Here is a 25,883-nt window from a genome sequence, read left to right on the forward strand (position 1 = left end):
ACATTGGTCACATGATACTCACCATTCAGGAAGGTGCTCCTGCACACACTCCCGCACTTCTGGCCCTTGCGCCCTCAAGTTACCCGTCCGACAACTGTCGCGACTCCTGTGGTGCCCGTCACGTGCACGACGCTTGCCCTCACATCACCATTCTACCGCCAGTGCTGCGACTGTCGCTCTGGCTAGGTGAAAAAAAGTTGAAAAAATTTCTTACTGTTTTCTGGTCTGCTTTAATAACCACGAATAGGTATGTGACCTAAATGGATGTGAGACGTTACAACACCACGGATTGGAAGCACCCGTCAGCGGTCAACAACAGGGGCTGTTCTGCCCGTCCAAACGAGAGCAAGGAGCCCATTCACGGGTGTCCCAATGTTGATATCACCAACCAGAAAAGTTTGCCAAAAAGGGCCAGAATGACCCTCCCTTCAAGAAACAGTCCCCCCTGCCCAACTCCAGGCGTATAGTCTCAAACACTCCCATCGATCCCTACTAACATATAGTTAAAAATGAAGGTTGAAATTGATTCCTTTTCAGGTTCTAAAATTTACCCAGGTAGAGGTACCTTGTTTGTCAGAGGAGACTCCAAGATCTTCAGATTCCAATCCTCTAAGTCTGCTTCTTTATTCCACCAAAGAAAGAACCCAAGAAGAATTGCTTGGACCGTTTTATTCAGAAGACAACACAAGAAGGGTATTTCTGAAGAAACTTCCAAGAGAAGAACCAGAAAGTCCGTCAAGAACCAAAGAGCCATCGTTGGTGCTTCTTTGGAATTGATCAAAGAAAGAAGATCTCAAAAGCCAGCTGACAGAAAGGCTGCCAGAGAAACCAAGTTGGCCAAGGACAAGGAAGCCAAGAAGGCTGCCAAGGTCGCCAGAAAGGCTGAAAAGGCCAAGTCTGCTGCTGCCGGTGCCAAGGCTGGTGTCTCCAAGCAACAACAAAAGGGTGCTTTCCAAAAAGTCCACGCTACCTCCCGTTAAGTAAGCTGAGTTTAGTTTAAATATTGTCGAATACTAAATTAATCTTATCGTGTTAACAGTGTATATTTAATATATCTTTTGGTTACCTCCAGTAGTCTATATCTTACACTCTCCGTATGCAAACGTCTTTCCCGCTCTGTCGGGTGATGTTAGTGTACTTCTGACTACTTGTGGTTTTTGTTGTGAACTTTTAAATCCAAAGTAGAAAGATTCGGTGCTATGGCAATAAATGAGCTTCTTGTCTCCTGTGACAGTATTATGGATTACCAAGATTGCTCCCACGTAAATACATGTTATTCCTTTGCTGTCCACCGCCAATAACTGATACTTGTCTGCAATATTCCGAATCAATTGGACCAACTCCTCTCCATAGTCATCATCTTGAAAGGTGTGATTTGTGATCTCGTGGGCCAACTTCATCATAATTATATCCTCCCCATTCCCGCTGCACATGCAGCTTAGTTCAAGTCTATCTCTGCGCTTGAAATCTATTGCAGCTCCAATTACCCCAGCACATCCTATCCTTCCAGGAAACTTGAAGAAGTTTCCTCCCGATGATGTCCCTATGATTGTAGTTCCATTCTTGATCTGCAAAACTCCAACGGTATCTGAAACCTCGGCTGGTCCCTTCAATTGGTTAATGTATGCTTTGTAATATTTCTCCGCCTCTTTCAGCACAAGATTGTGGCATTTGAGATCCGAGACCAGATCCATACTCTTTTTGTAAGAGCTGTCCGTCAATGCGATGGGCTTGGTTAGCCCGTAGCTGGCCATGCTGCTGTACTTGCTCCACACCAGCTCAAATCGGCCTATTGTGTCAGAAATAGGGTATAGAGATCCTTCCATCGCTGCAAACGATCCCATATCCACTTTTCCATTTTCATGTCGTATAAAGCTGGCATCGCACTCCACCACCCCCAAGTAGTTTAGTGAGGATCCGTACCCGGTGTTGGTGAGCTTTGACGCTTCGATGACTTTGGAGCTGGCAACAAAGTCCTCGGTTGCAAGTGCCTGGCGGAGAAGTTTCAGATATTGCTGATTTTTGGCTTGCGAATGGTTTCCTGCTCCTATGTGGATAAGAAGTATGTCCATTCTGCCGTTATACAACTTGGTAGCGTGTATCACAGTCTATTGTCGGAGTGGGCTTGTAAGTCATTCTCGCGTGGATAATTACATTTCTCAAAATCTCACTAAATACATAAAAAACGTAAGGGCCATATCTGACCAAATGTCAATCAACTAACAAAATGCCTAAATTACCATCTCTTGTGCTTCCTAAAAAGAATCAGGACCAGACATAACGGACCTAAATGACCATTGCACTCTTCAGATCAGACTGTAATCGTAAAACAAGTATTACTTGGAAAACATGTATGTTCAAGTTGTCAATAAATAATAAAAAGTAGTCTTCATCGACTCACATGGCTATGCAAGCCAGAAGGCTAGAACTCTTATCAGACAAGTTGTCGCCCAACAATTCTTAGTAAACTCGTCCCATACTGGAACAGTTGGGAATGCGCCCCTACAGCTAACATCCAATGATGAGTAGTGATCCCAGATACTACAACCAGCAGTCTGGTCAATCTTTCTAGACCCCACAGTGCTACGTTTCAATTCCACGCTGGTCTCTTTCATATCAAATACGGCCCAACACTGTGGACTAGTCCACAAAACTTGCAACATCCTCTCATTATTGAGCTGCTCACTCCCGTATTTGCAATCGCGATGATTTTGTGATGACAATATCCATCATGACATCTTCATCGGATCAACAAGATATCCTCCAGAGTCTCGATGATGAGTACAGAGAGGACCTCGCCATTCACCTCTACTCCAGCGTCCTCCTCAATAGGATTGACCCGGCCTTTCCCAGGCTGACATGGGGCGGGTGGCCCTTGCCCATAGATGATGTTCCCATACCGAGGACTTCATTGAAGTATGCAGACAATATGGTGGGAAACGACGAGTACGAACACGACATAGATGTGGACTTTGCCAAGCTTCGAGCAGATTACCGCAAAGTGGAAGATGCGCTCCACAGAAGGAAGTACGGTGTTTCCTTGGAAGAGTCCCGACTGAAACGAAAATGGAAGAAAGCGTCATCCCTGCAGCCCACAAAAAGGCAGAAGACACTGGCAGAGAACGAAGCAGAAGCTTCACGGGAACAGGTAGACCAGGTCAGCTCAAACAACGAAAACGACAGAGGAGAGAAAAGAGTAGACACTGCACAAGAGGTGGACCAGAACAGCTCTAACGAGGAGGACAGTGATGTGGAGGCTGCAGACAATGCACAACACCAGACTATCTCGAGCGACGAGGAAAACAGTGGTGATGAAGACCAGGATGAACAGGATGAACAAATAGATGACCCTCCCAACACAGATGGGCTCATTTTAAACGAAAACCCTCCAGAAGAAACAGATCCACTCGACGAAAACTACAAAGGCAAGCTGTCATTCGTCTACAATAATGATACAGCAAAGAGAATCAACAATATCAAATACATCCAGCATCCATCCAACAGCAAGTCGGACTTAGTCAATGAGATCGCTCATCTTATAGAGAAGAACATAACACAGAAATTCAGGAAGGCACAACAGGAAAATTCAACCGCTGACGACGTTGTCCTATCTCCAGACCTCTCATCAAAAGCTGTGATTGAAATGAGTAAACAAGTTGCATACAAAGTAGACAAGTTATTGAATTCGGTTTACTTCAAAATGCTCGTGAAAGCAGAGGTAATAGCTATGCCATATAAAACTGTCAAGTGGCAGCAAATCCTTCTTTCTGGACTAAGTGCAATGGAATCACCATATTCCATGTATAAGCCAGAAAAGTATGCTGAGTTATACAATACTTGCGAAGCGATGTTCGAAAACATCGATTATCGATACGAATACGACGATGAGGACGAATACATTTCAGATCAGCATGATTCAGAAGACCCTGTCGATCTTAGTCAGGAAAACACAGACAAACGTAACTTCAATGTACTTGAATACTTGGAGAGTATCGCATTGCCTCATTATGGTGATGTTGCAAGAACTTATACGGAAAGAAGAAACAAACAAATCAGGATCAATCACGACCTAAAGACGGTCTTCATGGGTAGAGTGGATGCCCAAGCCAGAATAAACAATTTGTTTTGGAATGATAGAACCCAAAAGTTTATCAGAAAGGTAGAGGAGAAAAATCCAGAGCCCGAGCAAATCAGAAATACTGCATTAAACTACGGTTCGAATAAGCTAGATGGAGATGCCTATCGTCTTGAGGATTTCAATATATAACCTAGATTGTCTCATTAGTTACGACTGGGTATAGTTAAAGCCATGCATATTTTTATTTTCACATCAACAATTGATCAGGTCAGGGAAATTAGGACCGATCAAAGTCATAGTAGACTATTCTAAGCTATATACACCAAAAGGTAAATTTATCCAGTCACCTTTCCAGTAAAAAATTTAATTAAGTTTCCCGATTGAACGTAACACATGAAGTCATTGATTAATTTCTTTTTTCAAAAGTATTGTAAATTTCGGTTTCGAAAATAACATCCCAAAACCTGCTGGTAACACCAAAACCCATCTCGTAATTCTTGTAGTGATGTTCCAAGTGATAAGTCTTCAACTCTTGCAAGAATTGAGGCAACTTAGTATGATGCAAGACGTAATGGGTCACATCATACATGATATAACCAAGGGTTCCACCGGCAAATCCAGAACAAGCCATGTAGAATGGGAAAACTGCAAATACCAACTTGTAGAATGGATAGGCCAACACAATGAATAAGGTTGGTGGCAACACCAATCTCTTGGTATCCATAGGTAAGTAATGGTGGATACCATGCAATAAGAAATGGAGGGTCAAAGCAAGTGGGTGGTCAGGTAAGTATCCGTCCAAGTGGAAAATAAAACGATGTAAGCAGTACTCAACAAAAGTCCAAATGCAAAGACCTAACACCCAGAAACTTAATGCGATCACCTTGTTTTGGTTGACAAAACCAACGTAAAAGATGGCAAAGTTGCATGGAAGCCAAATCAAAGGCACGAGCCACCAAGGAGTTAATGAAAGAGGCTCCAAAAAGTTTCCGAACAACGGAGCCGAACCCTTACCGTAATGTCTTGGTCTGTGGACCTGGTCCAAGTAGAAGTCCTTGGAAAAGCCACCAGTCAACACTTGCATAAGCAAAGGCTTGTTCAAGTCAAGGAACTTGTGCTTCTTAGCATCTTCGGCAAAGTCGGTCTGAATTGATAAGTACTCCATGGCTGGAAGCTCGTCCTGGAACTCGGACAAGTCGATTTTAGGCTCGTTCAACTTCACTTCCACCAGTGTACGGTTTCTGTTGTTCAATAGTTCGTCTTCTTCCTCGGCAGTGGCCAAGTATCCCACCAACATGCCATCGTCCAACATTTCGTAGGCACTTTCCGAGTGCTCGTGGGATAAGGTGTCAGCCATGATCTGGGTGATGTCCTTGCCGGCATAAGGATAGATAAGATCAGCTCCTCCAGGATGTTCTTCCAAGAAGTCCGTCACGTCGTACACCTTACGGTTGTACAAGGTGACCCAGCAGTCCTTGGGGGTGCTATGCTTGCTGACTTGTTCAGTGGATAACAAAGGTAAAGATCTACCCATGATGTTTAGTGGTTCACGTTGAGGGGTTTGCAGGTGTGCCGTTTATATAGTGGAAACACAAGTATGGGTGGCCTGACACGGTAGGCCGTTTGTTATGAAAATTTCTTTGTACACGTGATGCAGGGGTTTGGCTGCGCCTGTCAAGTTTCGGTCTGTGGAGACGGATTGGGTGATGACTTCTCCTATTCTCTGGAACACCGGCATGTGCGCGGAATTGTGGGCACTGGGTGGGTCTAGTTGGAATCCAGAAATTCGTCTTTATTGGTGAATCAACTTCATTCTCTACTACATTTATGGACTTGCAGACTATTTGGAACTGAACATCTGATTATGCTTGTCATTAGAAAAAATATTATGGAAGCTACTCTTAGTACTACCGCACTGGCATGAATTTACTCTTGTAATACACACTGACGCTACTCTAACTTCTATTAGTTCTATGTTACCACTGATTGGCAAGCCTCTTCCAGCTGATACTCCCAGCATGAGTATCCCTATCACGGATAGAATATTGGGCATGCTACTCCAACTAAACTTGTATGCCTGCATTGGCGTTGTCCATATCTGCAATATCCAAGTCTATGGGGATTGAGTCGTCATTCGGCACGAGGTCGCTATCATCGATTTCATCGATGTTGTCCCCTTCCATGAGCATGTGCTCGTCACTAGCAAATACCATGTCCTTGTCGTTATTGTCGTCCAACTCGTCTTGTCCGGAGTCCCCGTTCGTCATATGTTGCTCTAAGTGCAACGTGTGGTCCACCAAGTTAAGGTACGCATACATGAAATTGGACAACAACACCTGTTCTCTGAGAGACCGCTTGGGGTTGGCAAGCTTCAAATGCGATAATCTGTAAATGGCCCTTTCAACGTGTACTGGAAACCGGTAATCCAACATAACCAAAGTGGACTGGGATGGTGGAGGCAACGGAAACCCAAACGCAGAGTCAGTGAACACAATAGGTTGGTTAGCCTTGGATGTTCTTTTGATGGACTTCTTCAATTTTTCTTGCACTTCATGGGTGGTCTGGGGCTTCTCTGCCGATTTTTCTTCCTCTTCTTGCTCTTGCTTTAACGCCTTTTCTTCCTCGATGTCCTTCTTGTCCTGTGATTTCCTACTAAACTTCGACTTGGACTTCTTCTTGTCCTTGGCATCTTTCTTCTCCATAGCTTCACTCATTTTGATATCATCAATTGGAGACGCAAGGCTCTCTTGCTTCTTGCTCTTGACAGTTTGAGTCTTTATGGTTTCAACTTCATTATCTGGGTTTACCTTTTCTTCTAATTGTGTTGTTTCCGCTGCTTTTACCAATTTGCCTGCGGCTGCTGTTTCTGCATTCACATTAGCAACTAAATTTTCATGATCAGCCTCTCTCAATTCTCTTTCCACAAGCTTGGGCTTGCTCTTCATCTTGAAAATCCCACTACTCTTCTTTTTTACGCTCTTCTTTGATTCTGAGTCAGATTCATAGTCAACCACAACACCTGAGTCCTTCGACTCAACAGAATGGACAGAAGCGTTCGAGGGTTGTACGGCCGGCTTCTTCTTCTTGAACAATTTAGTAATCATGTTCTCCTTGCCCTCGCTAGCATGCTTGGATTTCACCTTGGTTTCTTCCTCATCTTCGGGCCTAGATAACATTTCTGGAGTTGAAACAGACCGTGAAGGTGATGGCGATTCTGTAACAGTGGGTAAGTTGTTACCTTCAGCGGACGAAAGACTGACTGATCTTTCCTTCAACCATGGCCAAGACTTCTTCTTTTTCAATTTCTTAGTAGGACTTTTATTTGGACCAGACTCCAAAGAAGGAGACGAATTGTTTTGGAGCACACCGAACGACTTTTTCTTTCTGACAGCCTTGGTTGGTGACGTTTCAAAACTAGAGTCATCAGAAAATTCAGTTTCAGAAATAGGGTGTATAATATCCACCGACTTTTTAGAAATGGGAATACTCTTTTGGCTTTCCATGGACAATTTCTGATCATAGATATTCTCTAACTCGTTAGTGGATACCTTTTCCCCATCCTTTTGAGACCTTGCTGTTGCTTCCAATGAAGCAACTCCTGCTTCGTCCAACTCTATTTGATGCAATTGCTCTTCCAACTTTTTCTGTTTGGATTGAGGGATTTGAGAATGATCGTTAAGGTTAGGAGAGGGGTATGGTGATTCGCTCTTGATTTCTCTTCCATAAAATTGCTGGGCTTGTTGAATGGAAGAATCCTCGGATTGCACTTTGTCTTGAATATTAGCTGCTTGAGCTTGATGCCTATAACTTTTGGGTGGTGACTGCAATTTCGATTCATGGGCCAGGTTCGATTCAAGACGTTGATTCTGATCTTTGGATAATGATTTAGCCCTATTATCCAAAAATGGTGAATCTTGACGTCTATCTCTCTCCGAACCGACAAAATCTCTCTCGGTAGCCAGGTTGGCAACATTTGTTGCGCGGCCTGCTAGGATATCGTTGACGGTGTTCGTAGGAACTTCATCACTCTGAGAGTCTTTGCGGGAACCATCAAATCTGATATCTTCAGAATCGAGAATATTGGAAGTAGGCTGAGTTGACCTACCCAATTCGGTCAACACTTCCCTCTCAATACCCAAAGAATCCTCATAGCTAATGTCTTGATAACTAAGTTCAAAGCTGAAGTCTGCCTCGTTGTGCTCGCTTGATGTGCCCCCAATAGTTGGTCTTTCATCTTGTGGAACCAATTTCTGGGATGAAGATGAACTCTTTCTGCTACCTTGACTAACTGATTCGTTTTTGTTCAAGCTTTCCTTGAACTCATTTATCTCGGATCTCAATAAATCCAAATTCTGGTTCAATTGTTGAGACTTCTCATTCATAGAAGGGGTAGTGACATGAGGCTGATGTAAAGTCTTCTGGTACCCTGTCTTTTTGCGGCTACTACGGTGATGGCGTCTGGCACGGTTTTCCTCTAGCTGTGGAAGTTCTATAGGGCTGGAACTTCTGTCGGACCTATGATGGTGGCGAGTATGATGGTGAGGTTGCTGATGTTGCTGTTGTTGCTGATGTTGCTGATGTTGCTGATGTTGCTGATGTTGTTGTTGTAGCTGTTGCTGCTGTTGTTGTGGTAGTGGTTGGTGCAGTTGCTGTTGCTGTTGATGATGCATATGTTGCGAATGTGGCTGCTTCTGGTGTGATTGTTTCTGGTGTGGTTGATGCTGGTGTGATTGCTGTGATCGGGTCGATTGGTGACCTTGATGAGATCTATGTTTCGAGCTGCCTGTAGATGGAACATAATTCAAGTCCTGGTTTGGGTATGGTTGAGTGGGAGGAGCTTGACGTGGTCTAGACTTGTCTGGTTCAAGTCCAGTCTGTATTGACTTAATCCGGGAGATTCTTTTTGCCGTCAAGTTTTGATTGTTAAACTTTGGTGTAAATTGCAGCTCAACAGAATGAGAGGTAGCAGACGATGGATATGGTGAACCTGAATCGTGGGCTACTTTTTTGGAGGATGAATTATCGCCATTCTTGCTTGGGGGTGGTTCGTTTGGGTTTCTGTAGCTGAATAAGAGTTGTGAATCACGGGCACTTTTCTTGTCAAAGCTTTTGTGGCTAGTGGAAGACTTGTTATTATAGCCATCCTTTTGAGGAACTACTTCATTCCCAAAACTAGCATTCAAATTGTTTCTCAACTCTGCCAACTTGCCGTGCTTCGAACTTTGTAAATTGGAACCCAATGCTGGAGCCACACTAGTAGCGCTTGGCTTTCTGTAGTCTGGTCTCCTGCTTCTCTTCAAAGCAAAGTCATGGGCTGCGCGAGAACTTGAATCTGGATGCTTGGGTGCTTGATGACTATGCAGTTCCTTTGGGTCCTCTGGATCGTCCTCCTTGTCGGACTGGCTCTGGAAAAATTGTTGCTGTAAACGCTGTTGCAAGTGCAAGGTTGAAGATATAGGTTGTGAGTTGTCATGGGAGCCTAAGACGGTCTTGTCCTTATTTGCGGTTGGAGAATCTGGATCAATGGAGGCATCATCCTCGGAATCGTATGGGTCGTCAATACTCTTTTCGCTTTTAGCTCTTTTGGGGGCATGCAGTGGGGAAGTATGTGGGGATGAGCTTAATTCGTCCATGGCCAATTTTTCTACATCCGTGTAGCCTAAGGATGACGTTGATAATGTTCTTGCCAAGGTGACGGCGTCATTGGCATCCATGCCGGCAATTTTGGAGAGCTTTTCAAGCTCATGGGTCAAATCACGCAAAGAAGGATTGCTGAAACGATGCTGATGGAACGATTCTCGCTTGTCTTTGGAGGCATCTGGCTCGGACTTCTCCTCCTGCAATGCGGGTATGGTGGACTCCGAGGTCTCCTCCACGGGCAACGAGCTGGTGCTGAGAGACGAGTTGCGAGACAACGAGCTTTTCCTGCTCAATTTGCGTTCCATGATTTCCTCCACCGTGGACTTGACATGGATCTTGAACTTGTCAGGATTGACCTCGGGATGCAAGTTTGCCGGGACCCATAGCAAGGCGTTGGAGCTGTCATAGAACTGGTCGTTGTCTTCTGCGTCGAAGAACTCGTCCGACTCGTAGCTCTGGTCGTCGCGGTGGTCTCGTTTCAACGACAGGTTCCTGGACAAGGTAGAGCGCCTTCTTAACGGCGAACTGGTGCCGGAGGGTGCTGAGGAGCTGGCAGAAGAGGGTATGGTGGAGGAGGACGGATGGGGGTCCTCGGCGTTGTGCTGGAACCGCAACTGCTGCTCCATGTTCTCCATGGGCAAGTCGGGATCGTAGCTCATCATGTTGCCGATGGACAACCGCTTCAACGCGGCCACCATTTTCTTCTCCTGCTCGATATCCTGGACAGCAGACTCATAGTTTGTTGGTTGAGGCATGGTGGGTGGAATGAATCATATAGATATGCAGAGGGGTGGTAGGTGGGGCGGCCAGGAGGGAACGGCGGATGCAAAGAACGAGGGTACACCTGAAAGACACCAGAACGACTGAACCCGAAATTCACCAGTTCAGACAAAGAATAGAGTAGATCAAATCAACACGAAAGTCGTGTGGGGGGGCCGAGCGAAAAGGGGCCGTATACAGGTGGGGAATGCCAGTGGAACTACAAGCAAACGAGGACGTGAGGTTGCGGGAGGTCACGGCAGGGTGGTCACGGCAGGGTGGTCACGTTGCCTTCTACGCCTGGAGGGGTGGCACGACATGGTTACCATAGGCTATAAACGAGTCGGCTAGCGAGCGCACGCGCGATTGCCAAAGGTGACAGACAGTAGGTGGCCACAAGCGGAAATAATGCGAGGTGGTGCCTGGCAGCCTCAAAACAAACCAATTAGACGACTAAACAGGACCACGCCAGCCAATAGGAGCACGTAGTACAGGGCCTGCCAGGGCGCCAGGCTCGCCACCGTGATGGCTGGGAACCCCATGAGGTTGCACGCCGCGTGCACCACCGCGGGACACCACACGCTGCCGTACCAGAGGTACACCTGGATGGCCACCATGCCAAACACGGTGGTGTATACTGTCTGGAAGCCGGCGTTGGCCACCACCATTCCCACCGGCAATTTGGTGGTGCGCACCAACACCACGCCGTGGTGGACGTGGGCAATGCCAAACAACAACGACGTCCACAAGAGCAGCTGGGTGTGGCGACTCACGCCTCCGTGCACCAACACGGTGATAATCAAGCTGCGGTAGATGAGCTCCTCGGACAACGGAGCGAACACATGGTCCCGGAACCCGTGGAGCGTTAAGAACCCGTCGCGCACATCGCCAGCGAGCGATGGTCCCTGGCGGAGGTAGTCCACGATCACTGCCAGGTACAACACGGAGATCAACAGGGCGCTTTTGGCGATATTGGCCACGTCCTGGGCCAACGTGCGAGTTCCCATGCCTGGAACGAGTCCTAGCTCGCGGATCACGTCGTAGTACCGCAGGCCATCCCAGTAGTGAAGAAGTGCTGGCACCACCACCACCCATCCAGCGCAAAGCATGGTGACACGGGCGATGCGGTGACGGATCACGGCAGGCTGGTCCCTGTGCTGGCCGCGTAGGGCAGCAGGCTGCCTGAAGTAGATGCTGAACACGTACGAGGACGCGATGGAGATGGCTAACAAGATATGCATGGTGGGCAACAGTGGGAGAGAGAGGAAGATGTATGTGTGGTCACGTGAGTTTCGAAGTGTCAATTGGAGAGATAATGTCGTCTACAGGAAGTAACTAGTCGTTGGGAAACACTTTGGCCATATTCTGAGTTCACTGCACGGGGGAAGAGCTGGTCAGGAATATCTATACTGGATATCAATAATGTTGCCTATTGGATACAGTACTTCAGGTAATGTCGCTCCATCAACGATATCGTTGAATTCCCAAGTAATGTCGCTTCATATCTTGCACCCAATTGATAGGCATCGACTTGGAACAAAAGAAGAAGGCGATTTCTCTCCAGTAAAAAGGCTCATATAGCACTCCAGGTACCATTAATGGGGTTGGCAATTGTCCAGTTGGTGGTTGTTGTACAAGGTTCTTATTGGGGGTACGGGGTGGACACAGAGAGATTCGCTATGAATGGGATAGGTGATTCATATTCCCAACTCGCCGTTCCAGTACAATTTTTTTGTTTGAGCACTTGGTACCGGGAAAGTTAAGCTAATTGACTAGTGAGAAAGCCCTGTGTCCGTTAAGGTCCTTGTATTGCACTAAGAAGCGAAACTGTTTGGACCAGCTTCCGACCTAAAGATTGCCATGTTAATGCTTTTGTTATTTTTCTACAGAACCACCAACATTCGCTCCAATCTTTAGAATTCTTATCTAAATCCAATATCAGAGCTTTGCATTCTGTCAGAAATGTTAAATGGTTGGTAATTTTCACAGAAAAATCTTGATGCTGGTGAGCATGTCTTACAACTCCACTATTTGAGGACTTGGTTGCTTTTATGCGCTAGCATTTATTACTGCACTTGAATCAAAGAAATCAAAAAGAAATAAGATATAGGCAAGGGTCAGTACTTGCAAGCTATGTCAACCCGAAAAGTCAGGTACGTGGACGGAAGGTTACTTTTATTGCCCTAGAGTATGACAAACATCCAATGAAAGATGCGGCAGTTACTGGACAAAGAAATTAGACTGGACCTAAGTCGGGTATCGGCTGGTAGGTATGCACTTGGATGAAGGAAGAATGTCCCTTGGTCGTTCGAAGCACACACAACAATACTTCAGCAGACCTCCACCAGATACCACTGTGAGTGGACTGCACAGTAGACCTGCCGAAACCCGGGGTTGCAGTCACGTGTGTTTCCCTTATCGGCTGGCCAATGCTAAGCGCTCCGGTAGGTCTGACTCATCCAAGAGCCGCATAATCTGGAGAAGATAGTCACCGTGATTTTGAATTTTTCAGTCCTCTGCTTTTCAAAATCACCCACAATGACCCGCTTGTTACGATTACACTATAGAGGGTTGGCCTCCACGCCTGCCTTGTCCAGAGGCCAAAACTTGACAGAAAAGATCGTGCAAAAGTACTCGATAGGTTTGCCCCACGGCAAAGAAGTGCATAGTGGAGACTACGTCACCATCAAACCAGCACACTGTATGTCCCACGACAACTCGTGGCCCGTGGCCACCAAGTTCATGGGGTTGGGTGCCACCAAGGTCAAAGATCGCAAGCAGATCGTGTGTACTTTGGACCACGACGTGCAAAACAAGTCCGACAAGAACTTGGAGAAGTACGCCAACATCCAGAACTTCGCCAAAGAACAGGGCATCGACTTCTATCCCGCTGGAAGAGGTATTGGTCACCAAATCATGATTGAGGAGGGCTACGCTTTCCCGTTGAACTTGACAGTTGCGTCCGATTCCCACTCCAACACCTACGGAGGGGTTGGGTCTTTGGGTACCCCCATCGTCAGAACCGACGCTGCCTCCATCTGGGCCACTGGACAGACCTGGTGGCAGATTCCTCCTGTGGCCAAGGTCGAGTTGATCAACGAACTTCCCAAGGGAGTGACTGGTAAGGACGTGATTGTTGCGTTGTGTGGTATTTTCAACAACGATGAGGTGTTGAACCACGCTATAGAATTCACTGGTGAAGGTGTCAAGAACTTGTCAGTGGACTACAGATTGACCATTGCCAACATGACCACCGAATGGGGTGCTCTTTCCGGGTTATTCCCCGTGGATGATGTGCTCGTGGAATTCTACAACCAGAGAATCGAAAAATTGCCTCAGCCACATCCAAGAGTCAACTCCAAGACTGTCCAGGCCATCGTGGATAACAAACTCGAGTCTGATGCCGACGCCGTTTATGCCAAACATTTGGTGGTTGACTTGGCTTCATTGTCTCCATACGTCTCTGGTCCAAACTCCGTTAAGGTATCCACCTCATTGCACGAATTATCTAACCAGAACATTGCTATCAACAAGGCATACTTGGTCTCCTGTACCAATTCCAGATTGAGTGACATCAAGGCTGCTGCCGATATCATCAAGGGCCACAAGGTCGCTGAAGGGGTTGAATTCTACGTTGCTGCTGCCTCCTCCAACGTCCAAAAGGATGCTGAGGCTATTGGTGCATGGCAAGACATTATCAACGCTGGTGCCATTCCATTGCCTGCCGGTTGTGGTCCATGTATCGGTTTAGGTGCTGGTTTGTTGAAGGATGGAGAAGTTGGCATTTCAGCCACCAACCGTAACTTCAAGGGAAGAATGGGTTCCAAAGACGCTTTGGCCTACTTGGCCTCTCCTGAGGTGGTTGCAGCCTCTGCGGTCTTGGGTAAGATTGGTGGACCTGAAGAATTACAAGGAAAGCCAGTTCCAGCCAACCCTGAGATTGTCAAGTCGTTGACAATCCCTAGCGAAGAAGCCGAAATCGTTGAAGAAGAAGGCGAGGCTAGTGGGGTTGAAGTTTTGGCTGGATTCCCCAAATCCATTGAAGGTGAGTTGATCCTCTGTAACGCTGACAACATTAACACCGATGGTATTTATCCAGGAAAATACACCTATCAAGATGATGTCAGCAAGGAAAGAATGGCCGAGGTCTGTATGGAAAACTACGATAGTGAATTTCACTCCAAAACCAAGGCGGGCGACATCATTATTTCTGGATTCAACTTTGGTACCGGATCTTCCAGGGAGCAGGCTGCTACCTGTATCTTGGCCCGCGGCATGAAGTTGGTGGTCGCAGGATCTTTTGGTAATATCTTTTCCAGAAACTCTATTAACAACGCCTTGTTAACCTTGGAGATTCCCGATTTGATTAACAAATTGAGAGAAAAGTACCACGGTTCCAGCGAGTTGACGATCCGTACCGGTTGGTTCTTGAAATGGGACGTCACCAAGGCGCAGGTGTACGTTGCTGACTCTGAAGGCAACTTAATTTTGAACCAAAAGGTTGGTGAATTGGGTGCCAACTTACAGGACATTATCGTCAAGGGAGGATTAGAAGGATGGGTCAAATCTGAACTTGGAAAACAATAAGCCTATTGCATAATACACATACACGTTTCTTTCATCCGTAGACCCTTTGAGCGATGGCAAGAGTGGAATTTCTGCCCTGGTTCGTCATACCACGACTGGTCTAGATCGCAGCTAATTTCCGGATAATTAGGCCACAGATAAAGGTAATTCCGTTACGTAATCGTGGCCGTTGACGCCCGAATTATTAGCGAGAAATGCATATGATAATGTGCATGGAATGACAGAAACCTGCTGCCGATACCGACAGCACAGACGAGCCCTAACGGGAATTTTTCAGCACGATTAAGGACCCAGCGATGTCATGAAATGAGCACGCCAAAAGAAACTAGCATATGCAAGTAATATCGGGGGCCTAGAATTGGGGACATTGCTTTGAACCATGTCCCGCCACGTCATCCACCAAAGCGTCCGACAGGCGTCCCGCATCTGCCCCTCGCGACTAATTAGGCCAGTCGGAAAGGACCGAGTGCCCAAAACGGCACAGTAGCGAGCGGGCGGTGGCGGTACCGAGCCGCTCCGCAGTGTAGTACGTAAGCCTCGTGACGCACTTTTGGCACCCCGACATTCATCCCGCACACCACTAGGGGGAACTTACATTACCACAAAACGCATCCTGCACAAATTGCAATTACACAAAACGTCAACACCAGACTGTGACTTATCACCAACTATATAAGCCGGAGAATCTCCAAAGGTGGAGTATCCTTCATCGATTTCTTTGATCAAAACACTCCACTCCCGTTCTAATGTCCTCAATGCTCAAGCTTTTATCTCCATTCCAAGTGTTGTTCGCAACCTTCTTGAACATGTTCTCCAACGCTTTCGAGCTGGCGTACATGGTGCTAGACACCTTCATCTACTACGTGATCAACATCTCCATGATGGTGTTGATCTTCAGTGAGTTGGTAGTGACCTTCTCCAACAACTTTGTCTACAACTACAACATCGTGGTGTCGTCGTTCAAGCACAAGATGTACAATAATATCAACTAGACACCCTCTTAGACCTCCCTACACTACAGTTCATTTCGTCCCCTACCCTTTGCCTCCTCCATCACCCCACGATGTTGTCAATGATCTGTGTTTCTCCGCATTCAAGGGTTGCACATCTCGCATTGCCTGACATGCATCGCCGTCCTGCGTGCAGGGCTAACTGGGTGTACATTTCTTCATTTCCACCCAACCCCACCTAGCTGGCATCATAGCCAGCTGCTATTTATTACACGTCATTCTCATCTAACTTTGGTGTAGTCATCCACAGTCTTGTAGCAATATGGTTGTTTGATTCTTTCTGTAGTCACATATTTTTTGAATCGTTTGTTCGATGCATGAAAATACTACAAAACGGGCACTGTCGCTTCCCCACACTTGGGATGAGGAAACACGATGAAACGAATGGCTGGATTGCCGTATGTTTGCTAGACCTGGAATTCAAGGAACTACCCCCTGGACACGGTGGCCAGCCTACTTCCTGTCATCAACTCTGTTTCTCTAGATTCCAGTTGGTGGGTGACCCAAACCACCCTTGGTCGTAAATTGGCCTCCATCGTTCGATCGACCGTTAGCGCTACTCCACCTCGAAAATTGCGACATTCGTGGTGGTCGCGGCAACGGAAATGGTAGTCAGTTCGTATGTTTGGATTCTGTAAAAAGCAACCACCTCGCATCTAAGCACTTCCCCGCAGATGATGTAACCGGAACAACCGTTTGGTGTGCTTAAAAGACTCGAGATTCGTGATTACTTGCCCACACATGACCGCTAGCGATAACTCCGCGAATCACTATCATCCGTGCTTATCACAGGGATCTCTGTTCAATAATAATGTGTTGATGAAGCAATAGTTCCAAAAAAATTAGGGGCGAGCTGGGAATTGAACCCAGGGCCTCTCGCATATTTGTATTTGCGTGTTTCCACGACAACACCCAAAGCGAGAATCATACCACTAGACCACACGCCCTAAGAAGAATGGGGGCGAGCTGGGAATTGAACCCAGGGCCTCTCGCATGCTTGTTAGTCAGCTCAGTTGCCTGAGCAGTCCGCCCAAAGCGAGAATCATACCACTAGACCACACGCCCGATTCTTGTGTAAGTTTTTGGCGCGAATGTGTGCACTCTGTCTTATCATGTGACATGCTCACGTGACTTTACCTTGTCTTCCCAGTAGTGGTATGCGGTATCCATCAAACAAACAAGCGCTGGGATAAGTGTGATGTGCAGTATTCCAGTTTGGATCCACCGTGAGGTGGCGCTGCATTGCTTGGAAGCCACCTACGCTGAAAAGTGCACATTTTAGTTTTATTGTGAACTGTGAGCATAATCCACCATCCACCGGAACTGCGAGCATTCCAAAACATACAGCAGTTCGGGCCCTAAATGACATCACCCCGACCATTGACACCTTCAGCACGTTACTGTTGGCAAAACCACCTATCCGGCACTCGCTGCCATTCTCAGGTGTAACATTCACTACAGTGTTTTCGTTCATAAAGCAAGATACATTTAATTAACCTAAAACCCGAATAAACAAAGTATAAAACAAAACCAAGAAATAAACTATTTATTTAGTATAGAACTAGCTAAATAATTTATTCTTCGTCTTCTTCTTCTTCTTCGTCAGCAACGGAGTAGAATTGCAAAGAGTATTGGTTTTGCTTGACGGAGACGAATCTGATCCAGTCTCTGATTTGGTTCTTCTTCAAGTATCTCTTGGTCAAGTACTTCAAGTACTTACCGGAGAACTTAGCGTTGGAAACAACAATAACCTTGTTACCTTCAGAGGAAACGGAGATGTCGTCACCTAAGTTACCGACAAGACCTTCGATCTTGATGTGTTCAACCAAGTACTTGACGTAACCTTCTTGGTCGAAAACACCGTTTTCGACTGGACCGGTGGTGTCAACGACGAACTTCTTAGCGGCCTTAGCCTTCTTGTTGGTCTATTCCCATGTTAGCCTACCGCACTATTATCGACAAATACACATGCCACAGGCACCCGTATTCCAGATAAAGACAGCATAGCCCAGGGACGGGTTTGCGTTATCAGGTTTTATAAAAGTATCTAGAATGCTTTAGATCAAAAAAATGGATGTCATTGCTGACTTTCTCCCAAAAAAAATTCTTTCAACTGGAGCAATAAAACTCTTCACCACTTACCCGTGCATTGGGATCCTGTAATTATCTATAGGTCATTAGTATACATACAATTGGAGCCATTTCTATTATTGTTGGATGAAGAAAAAGATGAACAAATTTGTCGCTCGAACATATATACCTTGCAGGGCGACCTGCCGATGGGACGAAAAGTCGTGCGCTAAACACTCAGACTGACGCGGGTGGATTTGTGACTTGGGGCTTCAACCCTAGATTTGAGGGAAAGCTCGTGATGACTCATGGAGTGCGCATGAATCACCCAAGCCACCACGCTGGAGTTATGTTGACTCATGACTCTTGGAGAACGTGACCGACCATCTATCTCCGATATGCAGTTGTCCGCCGCTTGGGGGGTGGGAATCCAATCACACAAATTTTATTACTCACATTGTCTCATCTCATACCCTTACTGGATTCCTTCATTATGACAGTAGCCAAAAGATTTCTCAGTTCCACATCCAGAGCATGGATGCGTGCCACCACCAACCTCCAAGCCATGAAGCTTGTGGAGGTTGACAACTCTACTATTGATTTCAATATTCACACCGAAACTGTTGGCAACACCAACATGAGCGCCCTTGAAATTGCTAGAACTGCAAATGCCCCCCTCAACTCGTGGACCAAAGAACAAATCAAAGAGATTTACGACACCCCATTGATGGAATTGATGCACCAAGCTCAACTCCAACATCGTAAATACCATAACCCTCTGGAAGTTCAAATGTGCTCCTTGTTATCCATCAAGACCGGTGGTTGTGCCGAAGACTGTAAGTACTGTGCGCAGTCCTCCAAATACGACACTGGTCTCAAGGCAGAAAAGTTGGTCCAGGTGGATGAAGTCATGGAAAAGGCCAGAATCGCTAAGGAAAATGGATCTACTCGTTTCTGTATGGGTGCTGCATGGAGAGACATGAAAGGAAGAAAGTCGGGAATGAAGAGAATCACCGAAATGATCTCCAGAATTAACAAGGAGTTGGGTATGGAAACCTGTGTTACTTTGGGTATGGTGGATGCTGACCAAGCTAAGGAGTTGAAGGCTGCCGGTCTCACTGCCTACAATCATAACATCGATACTTCCCGTGAGCACTATCCAAACGTCATTACTACCAGAACTTTCGACGAAAGATTGACCACCATCAAGAACGTTCAAGCTGCTGGTCTCCAGGCTTGTTCTGGTGCTATCTTAGGTTTGGGTGAAACCACCGAGGATCACATTTCATTTTTGCACACTTTATCCACCATGGAAAGACATCCTGAGTCCTTCCCAGTCAACAGATTGATTCCTATCCCAGGTACTCCTATGGCTGACGACTTGGCCAAATTACCAGAAAACTCCCCTCGTAAGCTCCAATTCGATAAAATGTTGAAGGTTATTTGCACTGCTAGATTAATCATGCCTGGATCAAAGATTAGATTGTCTGCTGGACGTTACGGTATGAAGGAACACGAACAATTCTTATGTTTCATGGGTGGTGCTAACGCTATCTTTACTGGTGAGAAGATGTTGACCACCATGTGTAATGGATGGGACGAAGACAAGGCCATGTTCGCCAAATGGGGAATTAAGCCTATGGCAAGTTTCAGAAGACTTGACAACACCATGAAGGTTCCTTCCTCTGAAGCTACAAAGCCTGTTTATGTCTCTGCCTCCTCTTAATTATGTATGCCATGAGCCCTATCACCAATATTTGCTACAATCTGAAATTGCTTCTCATTAATTATTTTGTAGTCCTATGACTATTCAACGTTTTTTATTGTCATGTAGTCAATACATAATTTTAGTTCTCTAACTCCTGGAACTAATATATTGTGATGGTCATATAGGTGATGCTTTCCTTTAGTTATCTAACTCATCTAAAATGTTGTGATGGTCAATATTAGCAATACTTTCTGGAGAGGTTTCAGCATCTGATGACTTGTACTTGGGGCCCAACAAGGAAGAATTATGGACAACCGGTAGGGAAAATGATTCGTCTTGGCCGCCTTCTGTTTCGGAAAACTTGCTTGACGCAAGGGGTTTAGATATTGAAGAGGTTTGATCTTCATTTCTGGGGGTTTGCAGGCGACTCCTATCAATTCGAACTGTATCCGCGGTAACATTGTCCTCGACGTAATCATCCTCATCCTCCACCTTAACAACTTCGAGGACCTCTTTATCGATGTTTTTGACCCCTTCTCGTACATCATGATTTGTCACCAGATTCTGCTTCAAAGTCGAAACTGAGGCACTCTTATCTAAACCCCCAAGTCTATCATCATAGTCGTTATCTGGAGTTGTAACATCATCAGACTCGTAACTAGCTTCAAATAAATCTGGAGATATCTCAAGTAGCTCATCCAACCCCCCACCGGACCATCCCTTTCTCGCTATCCCCTCAAAAATTTCCAATTGTGCCCTCACTAAAGAACCAGTCTTTATCAATAGTTGTTCCAGGTTGAACCTTTCGATCATCAAATTAATTTCATGATAATAATCATACTTGAGGCGGTCAATTTCTTCAAGCTGATTAGTCAAGTTGAGAAGATTGTTTTTGTATGCGTTCAAATTTCGGGTTCTCTGCTTAGATAACTTCAAATTTTCCAATTCCTTTTCTCTCAATGCCTGAGATTTTCTTTTAACTTCCTGTTGATAGTACCCATGATTGACGGTGTACTCTTCCTGTAATCTGGCCAATTCTTTGGCCAATGGTTCTTCAAAACTAGTTCGTATCAAATTACTCAATATCTGTTGATTGCTTCCCAACATGTATTGTAACCCACCAGCGTTCATCAAGCCATCACTTACACTCTTATTATTGTTTGATTTCGGGCACTCGGTGATGCACTCTTCCAATGCTTGGCCAAATTCATTGGCGGCTTCGGATACTTGGAGTAAAGTTGTTCTCAATTTTGAAGCCAGGCTGAGTAGCTTGTTGTAGGTTTTGATGTTGTTCAGAAAGTCCTTTGATGTGACAATGCTAGGAAGGTCCAGTACAGACGGCGAAAAGGATGTGAATGTATTCAAGGAAGGCTGGCGTTGGATCTTGCGATCTTCTGATGCGGCTGGAATCTTCCTGGACGAACTACTGGGTGTAGGAGATAAGGGTATGCTGGACTTCGTATTCATGAAGGAATAAAACTCAGAGAGATGCTCGGGAGGCTTGGTTCCATTGCTGGTGCTTGTGTGGCCTTTTGGCGTGTTCTGGTTGTTTGTTTGGGATGACTGGGGTGTCTTTTGGAGTGAATGAGTAGTTTGATCTGGGGTGGCATTTTCGCCCTTGCCATTGCTAACCATGCTGACTTTCTATATCAAGAGAGTTGTTCCTTGAAGTGTCGGGATTAGTCAACCCGATTGTCTCTTTGGGCTTTTCTAGTTCCTACTAATTATATTTAAGGGTAAAAGTAGGATCACGTAAACAATGCGCTAGTGCGACTGGATCTGGGCCTGAGCATTATAGTGAGCACCATAAAAAAGGATGTTTGGCTATAACGGAGCAACTACATAGGTATATGACTGATAGTCTAATTGTATAAATGAAACTGCTCTTAAAACGGTAGCTTGGAAGTGTTGGTCCTACTTTGTATTATGCGCCACCCGAGAGATTTTCGAGCAACCCCCGCAATTTAATCTCCAGATCAAATTGTGGATCTTATATCATCCTCAAGTATATGCTAGACTCGAAGCTGAAATGTGAGTCCTCTGTTTGCCAGTAATTGTCTTCGGAAAATAATTTCAAATAGTACATCAACATTTCAATTTTGCAGTAATTATGCAAAATATTTCAAGAAATAGAAATGAGGTGGGAGTTTTTCGTTGGAATAAGAAAGATACCGATTTCATTATTATACAATGACATTCTATAGTAAACCTTTCAGATTGCAATCTATGATCTCCTGTTGGTGTTTTCTGGTATTTTCAGAATATTCAGGTCGGAGCAAAACTGGGTGCGAAGCTCACTGTAATAGATCGAAGTGAGTTCTGTATATAAATCTCATAGCGTTGATCCACTAGTTGAGAGGCAGAGTATACGGAGAGAGAGATTATCAGAGCACCAGATTAGGAAAACAATATAGGGCTCTATGTAATGTCTGGGTTGATGCATTGGGTTCTTCGTGAGAGATTTTCGACAAATCTTTTGAGTAAGAGGTTGGTGAAAGGCAATGTGTATCACCAACAATGATAACCTCGATCGCAATTGTAACTTTACGTTCATATTCATACGGATATAATGAGATTTATGCCCATTTGACCATACTTTGGAAGCATATACAACAAATACTATGAGATTCCCGACGAATGGGGGAAATGGGATGTTGCATGCCGAGTGAAACAAGTAAAATGGCTTACGTATTGTCAAAACATCACTAGCCAGAAGTTACAATTCGATTTATACCCAGGAACTACAGGTCTAGAATACAATAAAAGTTAGTGGAAGTATATTATAATCTGCTCCCTGGATCACCCTAATTTATTAGTAATAACTTACTAACAGGAGGACTTGCAAAAACCATATTTTTAGAAGAATCAAAGCAACAAGAAAAGGGCGTGTGGCGTAGTTGGTAGCGCGTTCGCTTAGCATGCGAAAGGTCTCCGGTTCGACTCCGGACTCGTCCATTCTTTTTAATTTTTGGACTCCTCCAACAACAAGACAACATTTCAATTAAATGGAACATTGACCTGTGAAGGTTCTTGGGTTCAATTACAATCTGTACAAACTTCCCAGTTAATTTCTAGCATTTAGTATATTTTACTACATTTAAATATCAATATTCAGTGGAATGGAAATCCAACCACAAGCTTTTGGTTGTCTAGTCAAGTTATGTATACATTACTTGCACAACTCTTCCAAAGCTTCTCGATTATTAACTAATGCCATCGCAGCTCTCGTCATGGCCCTTTTCTTAGACTTGTCAGTTGCAGTTGCAACTGTAACTCCTTTGATCTTCAATTCCACCACGGCAACACCGTTGTTGATAGAAGCAATCTCATACTGGGGAACTTCTCCGATTCTCTTACCTATTTCTGCATATAATCTATTCTTCGCATCAGAATCAAGGGGGTCGTCTTCGTTGCCCTTGACCGGAAAGATCGAGCTATTAACCATGACAAGCTTTGGCTTTGCGGGCTCTTCCTCTGGGACCTTTACTTTCTTAGTCAATTTTACCGATTCTTTTCTGTCTGTAGCCATTCTTAACTTGTGGTACTTTTCGAGCATTGGCTTGTTGTTCAACGCAGTCATGGCAGCTCTCAATCCTGCGTCTTTCATATTGCTTGCAGTTCCAAAACCTAAAACATCATTGCCCATTTTACATTCAATCTCAAATGGTTGATTGGTTCCGTCACCTTTGGAAATAACATGGTAGGTAGGATGGAACTGGGCAGTTCCCAAGACGGAGTATAATTCAGTTTTTGCTTCCTTATTGAGAGGCTGGATATCATATTCAATGTCAAACTCGCTGAGCTTCTTCTCATACAACTTGGCTAACCAATCTTTGATTTCAGCGAAATCTAATCCTCGCTCGATACCCAACGCACCAACATAAGCTTCAAAAATATCAGCATAAATCTTTTGATCACTCAGTTTCAAGATCTCTTCGTTGATATTTGTTCTTAACTTCTTGTTAAGTCCATACTCGAAGGAAAATTCTTTCAAGGTTTTGTTATCAATAAGATGTGATCTAATCTTGGTCAAGTCACCTTCGGAGGCACCAGGGAATCTATCGTAAATGATTAAAGTTGCCAAATTGTTCAAGATGGAATCACCCAAAAATTCCAACCTTTCGTTATGCAAGTTAATTAGCTCATGCTGTTGCAAGTATGATTTCAGATTAATGGTGGACTTATGAATGAAGACTCTTTCGTATAAGTGAGGATCCTTGATCACTGGCAATGGAGGCATGGTTCCGTCCAATCCAGTGTGGGAAAGTACCAGTGCAGAAGGTGTGAGGTATGGGATGTCGATCTGCATTTTATCTTCTGGCAATTCCGAAATGGCCTCCAATTTGGTCTTTTCCTCATCAGATATTTCCACATGAGACTCAGCTATGTCGTCAAAGATCTTGAGCTGGCCTAATTTATACTTGGTTTTTAATTGAGAGGCTAAATGAAGGAGCTTGTTCTGTTCAAGTTCTGCCTTGATGCTTGGATCAGTAGAACTGGAATTGGAAATTCTTTCGAGTTCAATAACATCCGGTGCGTCATTAACAATCAAGCGCACACTCTTCTGCAATGTTCTTGTTCCATACTCAAGTTTCTGGACTTCAACTAATCCAATCTCGCTATTGCCATTCTGTAAGGAAGAATTTTGTCTTTTTGAAGATCCGTCTTCAGTTCCTCGATCCATTTTCCGTTTGTTTGTGGAAGATGATTCGTTAGCTAAACCTTTCGATGTCACACCATTATTTTTAGTTTTCATTCTCTGTGCCAATCCTAATAAATAATAGAAATTAGCCGGGCTTCATCAACTGTGGTCGTAAAATATGGTGATGGGGTAAAATTACCAGATGAGGGCGAACCTCACGTGAGTGTAGATGGTCGTGTGCGGCTGTCAAAAAAAGTTAATGGTGAAAAATTAGGACTAATCGACATCGACACCCCTACAACCAAACGAGATGGTATTCGCTAGATGTTTGGCCAGTAGTTTGAGAGGCGGTATTATCGCCAACGCTCCAAGGGCCTCCACCATAAATGGGCTCTCCCGTGTCATACTCACAAGATCATCATACAGCACTGAAGCTGCTCCCAAGGCACCAATATTCAGTTTGAATGATAGAGCCACCGCTAAGCCAGTGTTGTCAAGAAAGACTTTCTTGATGGACTACTACAAGTACCTCAATGACAACAACGAGATTGTTTTATACGTCCATCACAACAACATACCCAAGGCAGACAACAAGAAACTCAGATCTGAGTTAAAGAAAGCTGGTGCCCAATTTAATGTCATTGCCAACAACATATATACAGTCTACTTGAGATCAGCACACGAAGAAGACCCAGCTTTGGCAGAAAGCACCAAAAAGAACAAGGACGTGAAACATCCATTGCATCCATTATTGAGTGGACCTACCGCATTAATCACTATTCCAAAGAGTGATCCAAGTATTGTCGCCCAAGTATTGAAGACTGTCAGGGGCTTTCAAGACAAGTTATTCGTGGTCGGAGCTCGTGTTGAGACCACTGTCAATGATTTGGATGAAATCAACAAGTTCAAGGACTTACCAACCAAGGACCAGTTAAACAGTCAATTGGCTGGTTTGCTTACTATCTTGGGAGGTGCTGGCTTAGTCAGAACTTTGGAGTCGGCCTCCAACATGTTGTACCTTACCTTGGAAGAACGTCGTAAGGACATGGACCCAAATGAAGAATAGATACCTGTACATAGTAATGAACATTTGGAAAGCATTAAGAGCTGTAGAACCGACTTGGCTAACAATTGGGGCACGGATTGCCAACTGTAGCCCGTAATTAGAAGTGAACTGCAAGAGCACGAGCCAATTAACCTACAGTATAATTGGCAAATAGTAGCTGAGGAACGGGTTGGGGAGGCATTTCACCTGTGGAAATCCAAAATTCACTACTTATCCACCCAAACCCATGCCATTGCTTAGAGACACTTTTTCCACTCTCAGCTTGCTTTTCTAGTTTCCATTGACTAGTTGTACTCTCACCTTATCTTAACTGCGTGGTAGTC

General features: G+C 45.0%; 13 protein-coding genes and 3 non-coding genes across 16 annotated transcripts; 7 read left to right on the top strand and 9 right to left on the bottom strand.

Annotated features, from left to right (window-relative positions):
- Positions 1–509: 509 nt before the first annotated feature.
- RPL24A (60S ribosomal protein eL24) lies at positions 510–980 on the top strand (the record flags this gene model as incomplete). The annotated part of the gene is made up of 1 exon (XM_020210483.1): positions 510–980. The coding sequence occupies one exon, from the start codon at positions 510–512 to the stop codon at positions 978–980; it is 471 nt and encodes a 156-aa protein (XP_020062359.1).
- Positions 981–1,027: 47 nt separating this feature from the next.
- FGR10 (Fgr10p) lies at positions 1,028–2,195 on the bottom strand. Its single transcript, XM_020208010.1, has one exon. The coding sequence runs from the start codon at positions 2,070–2,072 to the stop codon at positions 1,077–1,079; it is 996 nt and encodes a 331-aa protein (XP_020062360.1). The 5' UTR covers positions 2,073–2,195; the 3' UTR covers positions 1,028–1,076.
- A 207-nt stretch (positions 2,196–2,402) lies between these two features.
- On the top strand, positions 2,403–3,642 carry CANTADRAFT_27143 (uncharacterized protein; the record flags this gene model as incomplete). Its single annotated transcript, XM_020208011.1, has 1 exon — positions 2,403–3,642. A coding segment is annotated over exon 1 (911 nt), but the record flags the coding sequence as incomplete, so codon positions are not given.
- An 842-nt stretch (positions 3,643–4,484) lies between these two features.
- On the bottom strand, positions 4,485–5,612 carry SCS7 (fatty acid alpha-hydroxylase; the record flags this gene model as incomplete). Its single annotated transcript, XM_020211854.1, has 1 exon — positions 4,485–5,612. The coding sequence occupies one exon, from the start codon at positions 5,610–5,612 to the stop codon at positions 4,485–4,487; it is 1,128 nt and encodes a 375-aa protein (XP_020062362.1).
- Positions 5,613–6,141: 529 nt separating this feature from the next.
- Positions 6,142–10,473, bottom strand: ZDS1 (Zds1p; the record flags this gene model as incomplete). The annotated part of the gene is made up of 1 exon (XM_020211170.1): positions 6,142–10,473. One exon carries the CDS (start codon positions 10,471–10,473, stop codon positions 6,142–6,144), a length of 4,332 nt encoding a protein of 1,443 aa, XP_020062363.1.
- Positions 10,474–10,908: 435 nt separating this feature from the next.
- On the bottom strand, positions 10,909–11,718 carry RCE1 (CAAX prenyl protease; the record flags this gene model as incomplete). Its single annotated transcript, XM_020206957.1, has 1 exon — positions 10,909–11,718. One exon carries the CDS (start codon positions 11,716–11,718, stop codon positions 10,909–10,911), a length of 810 nt encoding a protein of 269 aa, XP_020062364.1.
- A 1,297-nt stretch (positions 11,719–13,015) lies between these two features.
- On the top strand, positions 13,016–15,064 carry LYS4 (homoaconitate hydratase; the record flags this gene model as incomplete). Its single annotated transcript, XM_020210550.1, has 1 exon — positions 13,016–15,064. The coding sequence occupies one exon, from the start codon at positions 13,016–13,018 to the stop codon at positions 15,062–15,064; it is 2,049 nt and encodes a 682-aa protein (XP_020062365.1).
- An 806-nt stretch (positions 15,065–15,870) lies between these two features.
- CANTADRAFT_56501 (uncharacterized protein) lies at positions 15,871–16,056 on the top strand (the record flags this gene model as incomplete). Its single annotated transcript, XM_020210601.1, has 1 exon — positions 15,871–16,056. The coding sequence occupies one exon, from the start codon at positions 15,871–15,873 to the stop codon at positions 16,054–16,056; it is 186 nt and encodes a 61-aa protein (XP_020062366.1).
- Positions 16,057–16,919: 863 nt separating this feature from the next.
- On the bottom strand, positions 16,920–17,021 carry CANTADRAFT_t236. Its single transcript has one exon. It is a non-coding gene; the product is annotated as a tRNA-Pro (tRNA).
- Positions 17,022–17,032: 11 nt separating this feature from the next.
- Positions 17,033–17,139, bottom strand: CANTADRAFT_t235. Its single transcript has one exon. It is a non-coding gene; the product is annotated as a tRNA-Pro (tRNA).
- A 393-nt stretch (positions 17,140–17,532) lies between these two features.
- Positions 17,533–18,456, bottom strand: CANTADRAFT_302266 (60S ribosomal protein eL22). The gene is made up of 2 exons (XM_020208338.1): positions 18,265–18,456; positions 17,533–17,999 (listed from the first exon to the last, which is right to left on the bottom strand). Exons 1-2 carry the CDS (start codon positions 18,274–18,276, stop codon positions 17,649–17,651), a joined length of 363 nt encoding a protein of 120 aa, XP_020062367.1. The 5' UTR covers positions 18,277–18,456; the 3' UTR covers positions 17,533–17,648.
- A 325-nt stretch (positions 18,457–18,781) lies between these two features.
- BIO2 (biotin synthase) lies at positions 18,782–19,870 on the top strand (the record flags this gene model as incomplete). Its single annotated transcript, XM_020210453.1, has 1 exon — positions 18,782–19,870. The coding sequence occupies one exon, from the start codon at positions 18,782–18,784 to the stop codon at positions 19,868–19,870; it is 1,089 nt and encodes a 362-aa protein (XP_020062368.1).
- Positions 19,871–20,050: 180 nt separating this feature from the next.
- Positions 20,051–21,487, bottom strand: CANTADRAFT_7736 (uncharacterized protein; the record flags this gene model as incomplete). The annotated part of the gene is made up of 1 exon (XM_020211172.1): positions 20,051–21,487. The coding sequence occupies one exon, from the start codon at positions 21,485–21,487 to the stop codon at positions 20,051–20,053; it is 1,437 nt and encodes a 478-aa protein (XP_020062369.1).
- Positions 21,488–22,734: 1,247 nt separating this feature from the next.
- On the top strand, positions 22,735–22,807 carry CANTADRAFT_t217. The gene has a single exon. It is a non-coding gene; the product is annotated as a tRNA-Ala (tRNA).
- A 214-nt stretch (positions 22,808–23,021) lies between these two features.
- DCR1 (ribonuclease III) lies at positions 23,022–24,536 on the bottom strand (the record flags this gene model as incomplete). Its single annotated transcript, XM_020210586.1, has 1 exon — positions 23,022–24,536. One exon carries the CDS (start codon positions 24,534–24,536, stop codon positions 23,022–23,024), a length of 1,515 nt encoding a protein of 504 aa, XP_020062370.1.
- A 193-nt stretch (positions 24,537–24,729) lies between these two features.
- On the top strand, positions 24,730–25,599 carry CANTADRAFT_27149 (mitochondrial 54S ribosomal protein uL10m). Its single transcript, XM_020208012.1, has one exon. It carries the CDS (start codon positions 24,805–24,807, stop codon positions 25,558–25,560), a length of 756 nt encoding a protein of 251 aa, XP_020062371.1. The 5' UTR covers positions 24,730–24,804; the 3' UTR covers positions 25,561–25,599.
- Positions 25,600–25,883: the final 284 nt, after the last annotated feature.

Source organism: Suhomyces tanzawaensis (genome assembly GCF_001661415.1).
Source record: "Suhomyces tanzawaensis NRRL Y-17324 unplaced genomic scaffold CANTAscaffold_7, whole genome shotgun sequence".
Classification (NCBI taxonomy): Eukaryota; Fungi; Ascomycota; class Pichiomycetes; order Serinales; family Debaryomycetaceae; genus Suhomyces; species Suhomyces tanzawaensis.

Coding starts and splice junctions, on each gene's coding strand:
- FGR10 (XM_020208010.1), bottom strand. CDS start 2,072: ATGGACATACTTCTTATCCACATAGGAGCAGGAAACCATTCGCAAGCC.
- CANTADRAFT_27149 (XM_020208012.1), top strand. CDS start 24,805: ATGGTATTCGCTAGATGTTTGGCCAGTAGTTTGAGAGGCGGTATTATC.